The 17,176-nt window shown below is 39.1% G+C and overlaps 1 protein-coding gene across 1 annotated transcript in view; it reads left to right on the top strand.

Moving 5' to 3' along the window:
- Positions 1–17,176, top strand: part of RpL15 (ribosomal protein L15) — a 64,438-nt gene that overhangs the window by 23,544 nt on the left and 23,718 nt on the right. Inside the window, exon 3 of the mRNA XM_067158423.2 lies at positions 11,443–11,579. Coding sequence (XP_067014524.2) covers positions 11,443–11,579 — 137 coding nt within the window. The remainder of the gene's footprint in view (positions 1–11,442; positions 11,580–17,176) is intronic.

The raw sequence follows: 17,176 nt of genomic DNA, 5'->3' as shown, positions 1-17,176 counted from the left end.
ATATGCCACGTCATTCATTTAATCTCATTAACTCCTGTGGAGAGGTTGACATCAGAAAGGGCATCCCGTTGTAAAAGCGTGCTACGATGATTTATCTTGCTTCATACCTGATCCCATAGGGAAACAAGGCATACATACGGTAATTATGTTCAATAAATTTCTCCAGACATTTTATATTTCATTGTTGTATGGTAGTACACCGTGGTGAAATGAGCTGAGAGAAGCAGTGAAAGAAAACAAGAAGTATGGTAAGAATGGAATAGATATTTTAAAAAGAGAGCAAAAGTAAGAATGGCAATAATTCATGGAAATGTAAGAAATTTATAAGAGACGAAAAGTTGGGTATAATTTCTACAAAAGATTGAAACAGGCGGGGCTGGTAGTAAAATAATGTTGTATGGAATTGTTCAGCGTAACAGGAAAGAAAGAGTTTATACAAAGCTGATGAAAGAGGAAGGTGGAGGGTTGATGACACATCCTGAAGAAATAAAGAGAAGATAGCAATGTTTCACCCGGAGGCCCCGGGTTCGATTCCCGGCCAGGTCAGGGATTTTTACCTGGACCTGACGGCTGGTTCGAGGTCCACTCAGCCTACGTGATTAGAATTGAGGAGCTATCTGACGGTGAGATAGCGGCCCCGGTCTCGAAAGCCAAGAATGACGGCCGAGAGGATTCGTCGTGCTGACCACACAACACCTTGTAATCTGCAGGCCTTCGGGCTGAGCAGCGGTCGCTTGGTAGGCCAAGGCCCTTCAAGGGCTGTAGTGCCATGGGGTTTGGGGTTAACAATGTTTCAAAAAGCTTCTGAATGTAAAAAATTGTGCAGAGGAGAGTGTGGTGACTGAACATCAGAATGTGATAAAACCATGTTAGAGGTGGAATTAGTGGTGTGTAAAATGAAAATGGGGAAGGCACCAGGGATTTATGAAATTAGTGTGGAATTGATAAAAGCTGCTGGACCTGTCAGACTACAAAGGTTGTATAGATTATTAAAGTGCATGTGGAAGCAGAAATGTGTGCCAGAAAACAATGGAAAGGGAATAATAATACAATTCAAGAAGGTGGACAAAGTGTGTGATAACTCACAAGTTGTAAAAATACTGGAAAGGATATTAGAGAGGAAAATGAGATGTGAAAGATAGGAGAGTTGCAAGAGGAACAGTATGGCTTTAGAAGTGGACCTAATCTTCAGCATGAGACAATTAATGGAAAAGAATTCGGAATATGGAAAGGATCTGGTCATGACATTCATAGATCTATCAAAGGCACACAATAGTGTTCCCAGGGAGGTGGTTTGGGAAATCATGGTCAAAAACAGACACTGTACACAAACTGTAGAAATGTCACAAGGAGTATGGAAGTGCGTCGGCAGCGTACACTCTGGTTGGAAAGACAGAATTGTTTAGAAATGAAAGTGGACTAACGAGGGAACGGTATGAAGTCGGACGGCGAATTTCGATTTGTTTTTTACATTTTTGTGAAGGTCTTTTTAAGCTGAAACAGGTAGCGGAAGTCTTAATTTTTCGCTGGTACTTTTTAAGGGGGCATTTGGGAGCTCAAAGTTGGTGGTGTGAGCAATGAATTGTACAATACAAGCCGGCACACGTCAGCGCTCACAGTCAGCGGCTGTCTTGCCTCGCCTTCCCTCTCCACTCCTTCGGTTCTCCTCTGTCCCCCACTACATACGGCTGTCTATAGTGTACACGAGATGGTGGGTGAAGACTGACGTTAGTTGGGACATTTTATTTACAAAGATGTATTCGTTATGGAATAAATGAACGATAAAAATAGTTTACAAATCACTACTTAAAAAATACAAATAATACGTAATCAAATATCATCTGCATCATCATGACATTCAAAGTGTGCAAGAAATGACTTTATTCTAACACAGCCTGGCATTGGTTCATTGTTCATGGCATAATAGTGAAATCTAACACAAAATGTGAATAACAAAACACAAGAAAACAATGCATGCTGATTATAAACGAAAAATTGGTACAATAATTTCCAGCACACATTTTATCAGTCAAATCATGAAAATTTGTTTGCGAGACAGTATTAAATTGTGGTATATTGTCAGTAATTGAATAACCACCTGCTTTCCAAGCATATTTCAGCACTGGTACAAAACAATCAGCTTGTAATTGGTTATGCGCTAGTATTTGACTAGTTATAATGAAAAGTCTGTTTTTGGGTTTTAATTTTGACTGACCATGTGAATTCCTTACCCGGCAAATGTCTTTCATTTATTTTAGTTGTCGGAAAAGTCGAAGATCACACGGCTGGCAAAGATACGTAGTTCCTTTCAGTGTATATTCAATTTGTACATGTTTGTTCGTCAGGGATTCAATTTGTGCATTTTTGCCCTGGCCACTGAATGAATCTATGCGATGATGATTTCTTCCGTCTTCCTGTAATTGCGGATGGAAAACGTTTTGAAACCAGTCACGTACACGCCCTTTCCCCATTTCCCGGAAGGTAGACAATCAATGACGACATATTTAAAGGCATCCATGTAGGCTTTGATACATTCTTGTACCAAACTTTCCATAAATTTCTTGGAAAACGATCAAGAACAAATGTCCCATTTCTCCGGCTTTAGAAATGTGATATTGCAATGTGTGGGAGTGCGTAAGACTATTTTGGCAAACAAGCGTGGCAAGAGCGCCTTTCACACGAAAATCGTAACTTCTCTGTGTTGCCATTTCATACTCAAATCGGGACTGGTCTGAATTCCAGATATTGGCATCCTGGATCTCTTTATTTTCTTGAAATTCATTAATGAATGTTACAAACTTTTGTGCCACCGTCTCGTACTTCATCTGTTTTAAATGTTTTACTGACTGGTTCGGTTACTTTTCGGAACCAAATTTTTAAACCCCTTTTAAGGTTTGTCGAATATGAGTCGCTTTGGAGAGAGTGGGGCAATACAACTCTCTACCCTCAACAATCCAACGCTCAATGTCCGATTTTGTGACATATAAATAACGCATCCTTGCCTTGAACTCTTTCACATAAGCTTGAACCATTGCTCATTTCCGAATTTCTCCATTGTGTTCAACGTGGTTGACAATTCCATAAATTTGTCCCCGAGTATTCTTACACTTCCGTACAGCGTACATGGGTCCTCATTTTTTTTTTTTATACATGTCCAACAATTATTCGGAATCTCAGAATCGTAATCTTCCACTGACTTTCAGGGTATTCCTCGGCCATCACAAGACTTGTTATCTTCGTTAAACTCATCTCCGTGTTTGCTTTTTTTTTTTTTTCCCTCCTCAATGCCATCTTTATCTTCTGAATCAATGTAAACGGCTTCTTCCTCCTGAATAAAGTAGCATTTTCCCTCCAAAATTGCATCAAACCTTATCTTTAATTGTGCATACATGATTTGCTCTTCATCAGAAAGCTCTGTAGCTTCCTGAATATTAACACCGTAGGCCAGGGATTCCCAACCTGGGGGGCGTGGAGCTTTATCAGGGGGGGCGTGAAGTGATTTCCGAATTAATTTTTTTAACTCGAACAGTTTTGTGTAATAAACATTTTTCGAATCTCTGCAAGTGATTGTCGCGCCAAGTCAATCGTTCGAAAGCACTGGTAATTGCTAACTCTTGGCACAAACCTCTGCGGAGCAGCGAGGTTGGAGGTGAAGTAAGGAATTTGCTGTGTTGTGAGGAGGAAAATGAAGCCTGAGGGCAGGTGCAGGAACAACAACACATTTATTCAATTGCACACTTGGTGGACCTACTTGCGTGAAAGTAAACTATGACCATACGCGACATGTTTCAACTAATCAGTGATGTAGTAGTTGCTTTCATTTTCCAGTATTATTGTTACATACTTTACAAGGGTTTCTCATAAACAAAATATATTACATGAAGGAGGTGTTCGTGTAAATGTCGGTATTATATCAAATTGATCTAGTAGCGAGAACAGGAGATAAGGCAATAATAGTAGGCTAAATTATAACAAATGTATTTAATATAACATGTTAGGCTTTCGGGGCTAGCGTGAAATTCTGTGTAGGTCTACTGGTATTTTGGGCTACAACTAATTAATGTTTAACCACAGCAATTAATGAAGCAGTGACATTTTCTCACCAAAGATCTTAACCGGCAATAAGTTGCTACAGTCAGGAGTCAACATTAACTCTGAAGAATATCGGAGTTTCAGAAGCAACAAATGAAGTGGAAGTTCCTCCTTCCCTCTCACTCTGCGGCATATAGACTTGATTTGTGGGTAGCTTGTCCTTGAATGCTCTGTTCCCACCCCTACACATTCTTATATTCTTCCCTTGCAGTCAAATTGGCAAGAGATACATAGTACAACTGCCCCATCAGAGATGGCGCAGTAATGGCCATGACAACACATCGCCGATAGACCATCAGTGGCCAGGCCCTTCGACTGTTGATTCTGTGCCTTGTATACTTTCGCAGTGGACGTGTCTGCCAAGTTGTTGATTGTGAGTGTTGTGTATGCTTCGCCGTAATAGTGTGACTGTGTGAATTATGTTATTTAATATTGTGACTTCAAAAAAAATTGATATCTGCCACTGTGTTCTGAGTAACGATGCGATGAGGCCTGTGTGTTTGGAGGGACATTTAAACACAAATCATTCAGGCATAAACCCTCAGATTTTTTGGTAACTAAACTCAACTCACTAAAACGTATGAAAATAGATTCATCTGGTACTTTTAACCAAGAAAATGAGAAAGCAGTGGAAGCATTATATGAACTAGCTCTTCTGATTGCCAAAGACGAATAAAGTACACACAATTGGGTAAACATTAGTAAAGCCATGTATGTTACTGGCCACAAATTTAGTTTTGGGTGAAGGGAGTTGGCAGAAATTGTCTAAAATTTATTTCTGATAACACAGTGAAGTACAGCCTTCAAGAACTGTCGGAAGACATTAAAATGCAAATTTTGGAGCTGAAAGCATCTCCAGTCTTTTCAATTCAGTGTGATGAAACAACCGATGTGGCCCATTGTCAACTGATTGTATATTGTCGATTTGTCGACAGTGGAATTTTAAGGGAAGAAATGTTATTCTTCCAATGTTTGAAAACCACTTTGAAAGCTTGTGATGTGTTTTCTGCCGTCGATAGTTTTTTCCAAGAACATGGACTTTCCTGGGGAAATGTAGTGGGTGTATGTACGGATGGTACATTCCACCTGCAATGATTGGATCACGTTCTGGGTTTCTCAAACTGGCCAAAGATAAAAATCCAAACATCATGAGAATCCACTGTATGATTCACAGGCAGGCTTTGGCGGCCAAAACTTTGCCCTAAGATTTTAAAATAACACACTAAATGTCGCTATAAAAATTGTGAACTCTGTGAAGACAAGTTCTTTACAGACAAGAATGTTTGAAGCCCTTTGTGTTTACCTTCAAGCCGATCACAAAACTCTCCTTTTCCACACAGAGGTTCGCTGGCTATCAAAAGGGAACGTGTTGACTCGGCTGTTTGAATTAAAGTCTGAAGTTGAAATTTTTCTTCTTGATGAAGGTAAGGACGATCTGTATGAAATGTTTACCGATGCTAATTTTATCGTCTCATTGGCATGAAGCTTTGAACAGTTTGAACTTAAAGCTCCAAGGCAAAAACTCCAAAATTATGCTTGCTTATGATGCCATCAGAGCTTTCCTGGAAAAGGTACAGTTATGGAAACGCCGGCTTTAGTTGAACAGCTTCTCATCCTTTCATTGCCTTAATGAAATTTTGCCGGAAAATTAACGTGATCGTAATAAACTTAAGGTGCAAATTCAGTCACATTTGGATTCCCTGGCACAAGAATTCAATTTCTACTTTCCTGATATCTCGTCAGATGAATAGTCCTGGATGTTAACAAGAAATCTGTTTGCCATTGAAGCACTGCCAGCACAACTTCAAGAAGAAGCCATAGATTTGAAGTGTGATTCAAAGCTAAAAGATGATTACAAAATATTAGGATTGGGCTACTATGGGTAAACTGTTGCAGTGTATCCTGAAATAGCCAAAGTAGCATTGCGTGTCATTGTCCCATTTTCAACGACATACTGTATTTATGCAAGTCAGGATTTTCATCGCTGAGTGTCATAAAAACGAAGCAGCGCTGTCGGCTTGATGTTGCAAGTGATCTCCGCTGTGCTCTGTCAAATATCAAACCAAACATACCGAATCTTACCAAGAGAAAACAGTGTCAACCCTCTCACTGATATTTCTTGACTAATTTAAGGATTTCTAGTAAAAGTGTGTTCTTTGTATTGTGCTAAAATGAAATTAGTATGTCATAGATAAAAAGCGCGTACTTCATATTATTTTTTCATAAATAATTGAATAATGGAATAATTCATTATGTAGTGTCATTAAGTTAGGTCTATATCGTCCACGTCAGTTTATCGGAGAGGTTATAGAAGCGACCCGGGGCGGGGGGGGGATCACCCGTATCCGAGAAGGGGGGCGTCAGCTGACAAAGGTTGGGAACCACTGCCGTAGGGATTAATAAGAGCTGTAATAATGTTGCAAGCAGCCATAACAAAGCAAAGAATCCAATGCGATCGCCTGTATGTGAAATAGCCATCAGTCGTGGAGAGCTTAACCGAATAGAATAGGACTCACCATCCCATATACACAACTGTAGGTAGCCGTATGTGGTGGGTGGTGATGTAAGGAAGGCACTGGCACTGTGCTTTGACACCAGTGCCAGAGACGGCACGGTAGGTACGGCACCACGATTTAAAATGAACCAGTGCCAGTGGTACTGCCATAAAATAAATCTGTGAAACGTTTACAAGAATAAAAAGGTTTGTGACGTGAATATTGACCTTACTTATACCGTCAGTAAGGACAAGAACACAAATCAATCAAGTCTGTTTTTCCCTGAGTACATCGAACAGTATGGTGGGCACTGGCGACTGGCACTGTCATACCTGCCAACCCTTCCGATTTACCCGGAAACTTTCCGGTTTTTAACTCGTCTTCCGATTTTCCGATTTATTTTCACTTCTTCCTATTTTTGACCAATATAACCTCTAGTACGGCCAATACTCTGCCCCTAGGATAAAAGATAAATTCTTATGTGCTTGTTTAATTTACGAAACCTCATTTTTAAGCGTATTTATTTGATGCTTTATTTCGTGAGTGTTTCCCGCTCACCACAGCAGCGTGTGGACAGCTGGGGATTCGGGGCGGCAATCGTCCTGCAAGCAAGAGAGGTTAGCGCGCGCTGGCGACTCAGTCGGGACGAAAGAAAGAGTTTGTTGTTGTGTTAGCGCGCTGTAAACTTCGTTTCTGTGCGTAGTTTCGTCGGAGTTGTAGGCCACGTGTTTTTGCTTGCATCTCTATGCTTTCTCCCTCTGTCAAAGTTGTATGTTAATACTGTATGGGACATATTGAATTGTTTTGTATGAGGTAGTTTAGCGTATTTAAGTGCATAATTTTAATGAGTTGAATGTTTTTGAAGGTGTTGTGTCGGTGACAGTTTCTGGTATTTTCTTTTCTCGTAATGGCGAAAAAATATAACAAACGTTATCTCCAAGTGTTCAGAGATACCTATAAATTTCCGTTCATGTTACCGTCTGATAAAGGAAACTACCGTATTTTCTCACGTAATTAACGTCCTTTCATAATCCCACTGCCCTAGTTTTAGGAGTGTTTCGGGTACGGGACATTCTGTGATCTCAAAATTGTTTGTCAGTCCACAGTATTCGAGTAATATTAGATCATCCAAACTCGCGGTGATCAGTTTCGCCGAAACATACGGGAATAGGGCAGCGGGCAGCAAGTCTTCAGTGTCCAAATGAAACGTGCGTTACCGCGGTAACAGAAGTGCATTTAAGCGGCCAACAACTCTCGCAAAGCATTTCGCGGACCAAAAAGCGGCAAGTTTCCGCATGTAGAGGAGGTTCTGTTTAATTATATGATTTTGTTACGCAACGTTGGATAAGCCGTTTCTCACGTAATGCTTTACTGTATTTTAAAGAATGAGAAATAGCCGCTGCACATGGAATCAGTGTCTCTGATATGAAGGTTAGCCGAGGCTTGATTAATTTTATGAAGAGATATGGACTTTCTCTTCGACGAAGAACAACATTGTGCCAAAAAATGACGAATGATTTTAATCATTTTCATCGCTTTGTGATTGAGAAGCGTAAAGTGAAGGAATATTTGATCTCCCATATAGGAACCGCGGGTCAGACGCCAGTCAGTTTCCACATGCGACAAAGTCGAACAATCGATAAGAAAGGAACATATAGTGTTATCGTACGCGCTACTGGAAGCAAAAAAACAACGATGTACTGCAATGCTTGCTGTAACAGCTGATGGCAGAAATCTTACAACTTACATTGTTCTAAAACGAAAAACAATGGCTAAAGTAAAATTTCCGAGAGTGATCCACGTTCGTATTCAAGAAAAAGGGTGGATGGTCACATCACTCGTACAAGATTGGATACGAACGGTTTGCGGTAATGTAGCAGGGTCCCTCCTTCGATGACCATATTTTATGTAGCCTATCTTTTAAATGAATTGTTAATAATTTGTAAATATCTGAATTCCTTGAATAATTTACGCATTCGAAGTTTTCGCCTGTATTTTTCGTCAAAAAAGGCGTTAATTACGCGAGAAAATACGGTATTATGCATTTTGTTGTGTATGTCGGTGTGACAAATATTATTATTCGTATGTAAGTGTCATAAATGAGAATGATTAGGTACATTTTCTTGTAACCATTTTTATGTTTTCTTAGTTTAAGATCTTAAATTTAATGTTCAATTCGCATTGCAACTGTAGGATATGTATGCCTTTTTTCACCTAGACCGTGGTGGATTATATGTGATGAAATCCAAGAATTTAAAAAATCTTCCTATTTTTGGTTTCTAAAAGTTGGCAGGTATGCACTGTTGCTGAACGAAGCACTATTGTGTGTGGCCACGTGACTGCCTCGTGCCAACGGTACGGCACATACATGCCGGTGCTTCTCAGATCCGTGCTAGCGAAGTGCACCAGGACAGATTGCTTCTACGGTACCTACTGGTCATCCCGTCCTTCCAAGTTCTTCACAATTAAGTATTCACACTTATGTAATACTTCCAAGTTCTGTCGGACCGTCCCACGCTATGCTTTATTCTCTTTCGTTATATTGTCTTGAATTTCGTTTCAGTGGCAAACGAAAATCTAGCCCTTTGTGGAACTATTTCACTCTAGATGATAAAAACCAGTACATAGAAGTGTGAGATAATTTGTAAATCTTGTATATTGTTCAAATCGACGATAACATCTTTAAAACAGCGTATGCTTTGTCGTACCTGGACGACCCCTTAATAGTTAGGCAGGCGGATCTGTTAAAATGGTGGTTGGGAAGAAAGCTTCAGTATTCCAATGTTTACTTATTTAGCTGCCCAGCAGTTGTGTGTTGTAGCAACATGCGCGCCTGCTAAAGGTGTTTTTTCGAAAGCTGGTCAAATTTTCACTAACAGACTGTCAGCGTATAAAGTGCATGTAAATTTTGTCCAACAGACAAAACAGACTGTCAGCGAATAAAGTGAAAAGTACTGTTGTTGAATGTGAATGGAAAATTTATTTGAGGATTATTTTGTAGAATTTTGCATGTAAATATTAATACAATTATGGTATGTCTATGTGTAGTTCCTTTTTTGTCAATACATGAAGTATAAACCTTTTTATACGAGTCCAATGAATAAGTAGTCATCGTGGCACTGACAGTGCTGCGACACTGGTGTTTGGCACTGGCACTGTGCACCCCAGTGTCAGCAGCGACACTGGAATTTGCATCACTAGTGACAGGGGACAGAGGAGAACCGAAGGAGTGGAGAGGGAAGGCGAGGCAGGATAGTCGCTGGCTGTGAGCACTGACATGTGCCAGCATGTAATGTACAATTCATGGCACGCACTGCCAACTTTGAGCTCCCAAATGCCCCCTTGAAAAAGGCCAGCGAAAAATTAAGACTTCCACTACCTGTTTCAGCTTAATAAGACGTTCGCTTATATGTAAAAAATCGAAATTCGCCATTCGACTTCTTACCGCTCCCTCGTAAGACAGGGGAGTGTGCTCTCACCTCTTTTGATTGTAATGATTATGGATGAAATTGTAAAGGTGACAAAGGAAGCATATGTGGAAATAGAGAGATTAAATTATTATTTGCAGATGGTATTGTAGTCCGGGGAACAAACAGCAAGGAAGTACGACAACTTAATGCACGAATGAGAAAATTGAAAAGTACGGTATGAAAATCAGCCCAGAGAAAAGCTGAACCATGGTGATATCAAGAGGAGAAAGATGGGGAAAGGCATTGTGAAAATTGGTGGTCAAAGCCTTGAAATTGTCAGTTTCAAATCCCTAGTGAGTGAGTGAATGAATGAATGAATGCAGAATACAAGGCTGGGCATGGAGAACGCAATAGGGTGCAACAGGGCACTGCATTCTACTAGACTAAGAAACCTTGTCCGGAATAAGGAACTGTAAAGAGATAATTCATAAAATGTATTAGGACTCATATTGACATGTGGCTGAGACCTGGACAGTGACTAGTAGGGAAGAGAGTAGGATTCAAACCATTGAAGTGAAATACCTAAGAAGTATGATAGGAAAGACAGGTTGAGAAATGAAGATATGATTTGGAAGTTGAAACGGAAACCCTATATGAGAAGTGATACTAAACTAAGATGGTTTGGATATGTAACAAGGATGGAGGAGAAAATATAACCAAAACAGATGAGGAGATGAAGTTCGAAGGAAAGAGAGCGAGAGGGAGATGAACAAGGTGGATCAGTTGAACAATGAGGAATGCAAGAAGAAGAAACTCGAATTGGGACAAAATGGTGGAAGGAGAGAGGAAGGTGGAAACGTGCCATAAATGCCCTCACCTGGCAGAAGCTGGATAGTGGGGAAAGGGGGAGGATGATGCAGTATAATGTATCTGTGTGAAAAATTACCATCTCTATTGAGCAATATCCCATCTGGAAGATCCCTGTTTGTTGCAACAGTCAGTGGTCTTTTAATACAGATTTTACTGTAGTATTTGCTTTAAAAAGCCTTATTCTATTTTATATTCAGTACTAACTTGCCATTTTGCTGTTTATTTGTGACTTCATAGAACAGTATGGCTGCCTCTCATGCAGGTATGCCAACCATGTGCTGTGCTACATCATTAATATGGCCAACATACCCTTCCCTTAGCGACACTTAGAAAATATATTTCTTATTCCATGCAAATTGTGAAAAATCATGTTTTTTACATCGAAGATTTTTTTGGAACCCAAATTGGCAATTGTCCACTTCTTTACCAATCCCAGACTTTTTTTAGTGATTGAGGTGGTAGACCTCTTAATATCATATACTCTAAATTCTGCAGTTATTTTACTTGGTGTTTGCAGCAGTGTCATGTTCTCATCTTAGAGTATTATAAGTTTGTCTGTTTTAACTTTGTTGTAGGGTATGTTATATTTCGCATTCGTGTTCGAAGAGGAGGACGTAAGCGTCCTGTTCCCAAGGGAGCAACCTTTGGGAAGCCAAAGAGTCACGGTGTAAACCAACTGAAACCCAAACGTAATCTCCAATCCATTGCAGAGGTGAGTTCTTACTATTTTTGGGATTATGGTCTGTCAAATGGGAAATTGTCCTTTTTATGAAGTAAAGATATTTTGCCTGGTGCATTTAACTAGGAGAAATTTTCTTCTTAATGAAACTTATCGGATGGGTGGAATACTTCAACAACATAGCAGCTTCAATGTTGGACATTTCTGAATAGTCTCTTTAGACAAACACTTCCCGTTTGACACAGGCTATTAGTTACTATTGCTTTAAAATATTTTTCTTGCTGGTATGAAAATTTATGTATTTACTTTTGTGTAGTTGTAGTTGGAATTCTTGATTTTGTTGTTTTGGTTTATTCCAGTCATAAACCATTGACATATGTAAAGGTGCACACAATAGGACAAATAGAATGACAGGTCAGTGAAGGAACCAGGAGCAATAGAAAGAGGAGACAAACATGCAAACTCTCAACTTTTTGTGTTTATTACTTGTAATGCTCTTTTGTTTAACGTATGGAAGATACGTAGAAGGGTAAGACAGGTGTTTCCAAAACAAAATTAATGTCCTCTGCAGGACTATAATTTATGCCTGAATTGTGGAAATATTTGAGATTGTTTTTTCCATGCAAAGGAACTTAAATTTTAAAGTGATTTTAAACTGATTACTGAAATAGCTCATTTGGGACTGAGAAAAAATGGATGGAGAACTGGGGTTGATGAGAGAATCTATTTCAACACATAGTTTGCTGAGATGCAGAGAACGTGCTTGTCCTTTTGTGTTTTTATGCTTGTCCTTGTCTTCTCTTTTTGTGTTTCCTCTTACCACACAGTCCCCTTAGTGTTTATCCTACTACAATGAAACCTTGATTATCTGTTCCCAGAAACTATGTTTCCCTGATCATTCATTCAGATTAACCCCATGTGGGTGGGGGACACAGGAGAATACACCAACGGGATCCCCCTTTTGTCCTAAGAAGCGACTAAAAGGGGCGACCTAGGTACGGAAATGGATTTTGGCTTTAGTAGTGTGAATTGTAGCCCCTATACATCCACAAGTAATCCCTGTCTGTATTAGAAGGCGACTAAAAGGGTCAATGTGACCATCGGTACCTTTTTTATATTGAGGGTTGGTTGTAGAACGTATCAAAATTGGATATGCATGCTGGTTGGGGAAGGGATTCTTACATGTGCAACTACTCTAGAAAGCCCAGAGGATCCCCTATCTGTCAGGTGGGAGTGCCCTGTACTGCAAGTGCTTTATTCATTGGATTACTGTACTGTATGCATTTTAGATGCCTTGTGCTTGCACAGAAAGTACCCGATGCCTTTAAAACACCGCGGCTTATCAAACTTCCGTACGACGAGGGGAGAAAGTCTCTCGCTTCTGTCCACATCATTCTCTTTGGTCCACAGTCCGGCTCCACGGCTAAATGGTTAGTTTGCTGGCCTTTTGTCACAGGGGTCCCAGGTTCGATTCCCGGCAGGGTCAGGAATTTTAACCATTATTGGTTGATTTTGCTGGCATGGGGGCTGGGAGTAGGTGTCGTCTTCATTATTTCATCCTCATCATGACTCACAGGTCGCCTACGGGCCATATGTCATTTAATTTCTTTGGTCCACATTAAAACAACAGTACAGTGACAATACTTGTACTTACATTAATGCATGCAATCACCTTGTTTCTCAGTTAAACTTTTCAAAGGCCATGAAAAACACCATTTCAGAAAGGTGCATTTACATTATTCAAATAATGCACTTGTCTAAAACAATGGCAAACATAACCTCACACAAAGAAAGGAAGAAAAACACTGATTCAAAGACGAGGATAAAATTAGGCTGGCTCCCCTGTGCAAATGCTTTATCTTTTGGATCACTGTACTCTTTGCATTTTTAGATGCCTTGTACTGGCATAGAAAGTGCCCGACGCCCTTAAAACATCGTGGCTTTTCACACTTTCCTATGACGGGGTGCATAGCAACACAGTACATTTCCCGGCTGGCAATTCTCTCCTTTAAAACCATAAGTCCGTTTGGCCTCAGCATTTAAAAAATAAAACAATGCAGTTTCATCGGCATTGTCAATTCTTGGTGCGTACGAATTGATTACAGGCTCTTGGTGCATACGAATTGATTACAGGCCACGCTTTTTCGCCAACTGTCGGCATTGCCAGTGTTTGCGGATTCCACCTCTCCGCACACTGGCTGCTACGTGATATTGTGGTGTTCCTTAAAACACCGAATACAAAGTAATTACAATTCCACTTGAACATAGCAGATATGAAGCACACTGTAAACACGCCGAAGTAGGTGAAAGTGCAGAAAGTTACCCCTGCACGTTCTGGAAGACGCGCTCTTTCATGACATGGAGAAATTTTGAATTTAAATTGCTCTGTAAAATACTACTTTTTTCAAAATGCAAAGGCAGTTCTGAATTAACCCTTAATCGGGCGCGTAGCGGTCTGAACGACCGACCTCTCAAAGTTTTGGTCAAGGAATCCGTCTGAAGGTCAGCTATGCCCCCCCTCCTCCAGACTATCTCCCCCAAGGGATCATCTAGCCACCTGATAGGGTAGCCCCTCCTCAGACACCCTGTAGACAGGAAGGTAGATGTTCGAGTCAGTCTGCGGTCTTTTACACCGATGCGCCCGTTAGTGTAACTTGTGTCTCGGTCATTGTGACCAGTACGCGCCCGGCTGTGTTTTACTAGATTCGTTTAGTTTCGTGTGCATACACATCTCAATATGGATCCTGCGGAAGAGGAAAGGATCCATTTATTGATACAGAGTGTTGAAAAGGAAAAAAGTAAAAGAATAACTGCAGTTTTGAAAGACAGAGACAAAGCAGTAGGATGCCTATTGGAAGAAGTTGATGAGGTAGCAGAAGATACTTCCAGACAGCAGCCACAAAGTGATGATGAAGGTGAAACTGACAATCTTCAGGTTAGTGACCATGATACAAATAGTGAGCTATCTGGTGATGACGGATGCGGTGCTGGTGTTTCTGAAGTGAATTTGACAGACAAGGACGGTAAGACAGAATGGCGTACGGACCCAACATTCGCAAGGACTGGTCGTGGACCAGGTCATAATATTGTAACGCGCCTTACAGGGCCTAAAGGTTTAGCCAGGAATGTTAAAACTCCAATTCAAACCTGTGAGCTATTTTTTCCAGACGATATTGTACAAAAGATTGTCGACAATACCAATATTTGGTTAAAACAATGACAATAATTCTTCAGTGTGTTCACGTAAAGAAAATAGTGCAAAACTGAACTTGAATATGAACTCAAATATACGTAAAATAATGCATAACTCTCTCATATACATGTTTTTCACAAAGGTGGTTGTTATGCTGTAAAATTAGGTTTTATCATTTGAAATACAAATATTTATGAAAAAAACCGTGTTTTAATTTATGATTACTCATGCCAGAAATATTACAGTGACATTGGATGAAGGGGAGGATAAATATATATCTAGTTCAAACAGCTTCCATTTTACAAACCAGAAAAAGTAAATAGAACGGAAAGTTATTTTTCAAAGCCTTCAAAATTTATTTGTGAATCAACTCAATTTTCAACAAGTTTTTATTTTTCTAATGCAGTCATTGAGTACGTAAACATGTTTTAAATATTATCTAAATAAACATAAACTTACTTTCAACAGTATTAAACTTCAACATTTTTATTAGATTCCAAGGCCGTACAATACATAAGGAAAATAATCGCTGCGGTCTAAAAGACCGCGCGCGCCCGAGAGTGTTCGTCGGAAGAGCATGCCCGATTGAGGGTTAAAAGTCTGAATTTCGGTAACGGAGCCGACATTTGGCACTGTTTGAAATAACAACATTAAGTTATTTATTAGACCACCTAATCAATACAAAATCGTCTTGGATGATTTACATACTAATATCGATAAACAAGTCCCAATTGATAAACAGAATGACGTACGATATGAAGTAAAAAAGAAACTCCCAACTTTGATTAATGAGATAACATCTAATAATAACTACAACGTCTCGAAACAAATTCTAAACCTGAAATCCAAAATCCATAACAACAACGTAGTAATTACAAAAGCAGATAAGGGCAACACCATAGTAATAATGAACAAACAAGATTACATCAATAAAACTGAAACTTTTTTTTCAGACAATACCTATACCTTAATTAACAAAGATCCAACAAACAAAATACAGCGTAACTTAAAGAACCTTCTTAAAAATTCTAACTTCATTTTAAATGATCAAGATTATCAGAAATTAACTGTAATGAACCCAAAATTACCTACAGTCAGATCACTGCCCAAAATTCATAAAAATGATGTCCCCATTCGGCCTATAATTAATAGTATCAATAGTCCTACCTATAAAACCTCTCAATTCCTACACAAATTCCTGAAAAAACACTTCAAATTTCACAACTCCAACCCCATAAAGAACTCGATCGAACTTTGTAATTCCCTAAATAAGTTCAGTCTACAACCAAACCACGTTTTATGTTCTTTTGACATCACCAACATGTATACTAATATCCCTATCAACAATACTATTAACATCATAAAAAACAATCTGTTGAAACATAGCACATTGAGTAAAATCGAAATTGATGAATGGTTAAAATTACGTAATTTTGTTGTAAACAACAACTATTTTACCTTCAATAAGAAAATTTACAAACAAGAAGGTCTAGCGATGGGAGACCCGTTATCTGGAATACTAGCTGATATATACTTAGATAATCTCAAACATAGTAAGATTATTAACAACATCAACGGACTTTGTCTTTGGCATCGCTATGTTGATGATACCATAGCTATCATTGATAAACAAATCAACAACAGCAATAACATACTATCATTTCTCAACAACTTAGATAATAACATCAAATTCACTAAAGAAGATGAGTTCAATAACTCTTTGAACTTCTTAGATATCAAAATCACACGAGCATTGAACAAATTTGACTTCCAAATATACAGAAAACCCACCTTTTCTCCAACAACCATAAAAAATGATTCTTTACATCCCAACTCACATAAAAAAGCCACTTATCACAGTTTAATATATAGAGCATTAAGGATCCCTATGTCCTCTATTAATTTAAAGAAAGAATTACTATTCATTAAGGAAATAGCTAAATTTAATGGATTTAACACGAGTATGATTAATAAAATCATCAATAAAACCAAACTGAAACTAGCTACCAATTTAACTCCATTGAAACCCGTCAAACCAAAATACGCTAAATTTACATTCACTAACCATAGCATTTATCCGATAACCAATTCATTAATGAAGCACGAAATAAAAATAGCCTACATAACAAAAAACACTAATCGTAATTTATTCTTCAATCACAACTCTATTAACATCACAAGAAATTGGTTACTCTGGATCAGGAATATACAGATTGAAATGCTCTACATGTAATTTTTCTTATGTTGGCCAAACTGGCCGCAGCTTCCCTCCCAGGTACACCGAGCATTACAATGCCCAAAGACACAACAAATTCTCCGCAATTGCCAACCACATGAGGGACACAGGGCATAAATTCACCACAATAGAACAAGACCTCCATATCCTAAAAAAAGTCGATAAAAGCAAACTCATGACAGAATATGAAAACTTATTTAT

This window comes from Anabrus simplex, chromosome 1 (assembly GCF_040414725.1).
Source record: "Anabrus simplex isolate iqAnaSimp1 chromosome 1, ASM4041472v1, whole genome shotgun sequence".
NCBI lineage: Eukaryota > Metazoa > Arthropoda > Insecta > Orthoptera > Tettigoniidae > Anabrus > Anabrus simplex.
Note: the sequence above shows the minus strand (reverse complement) of the source record. Positions and strands in the feature narration are given on the sequence as shown.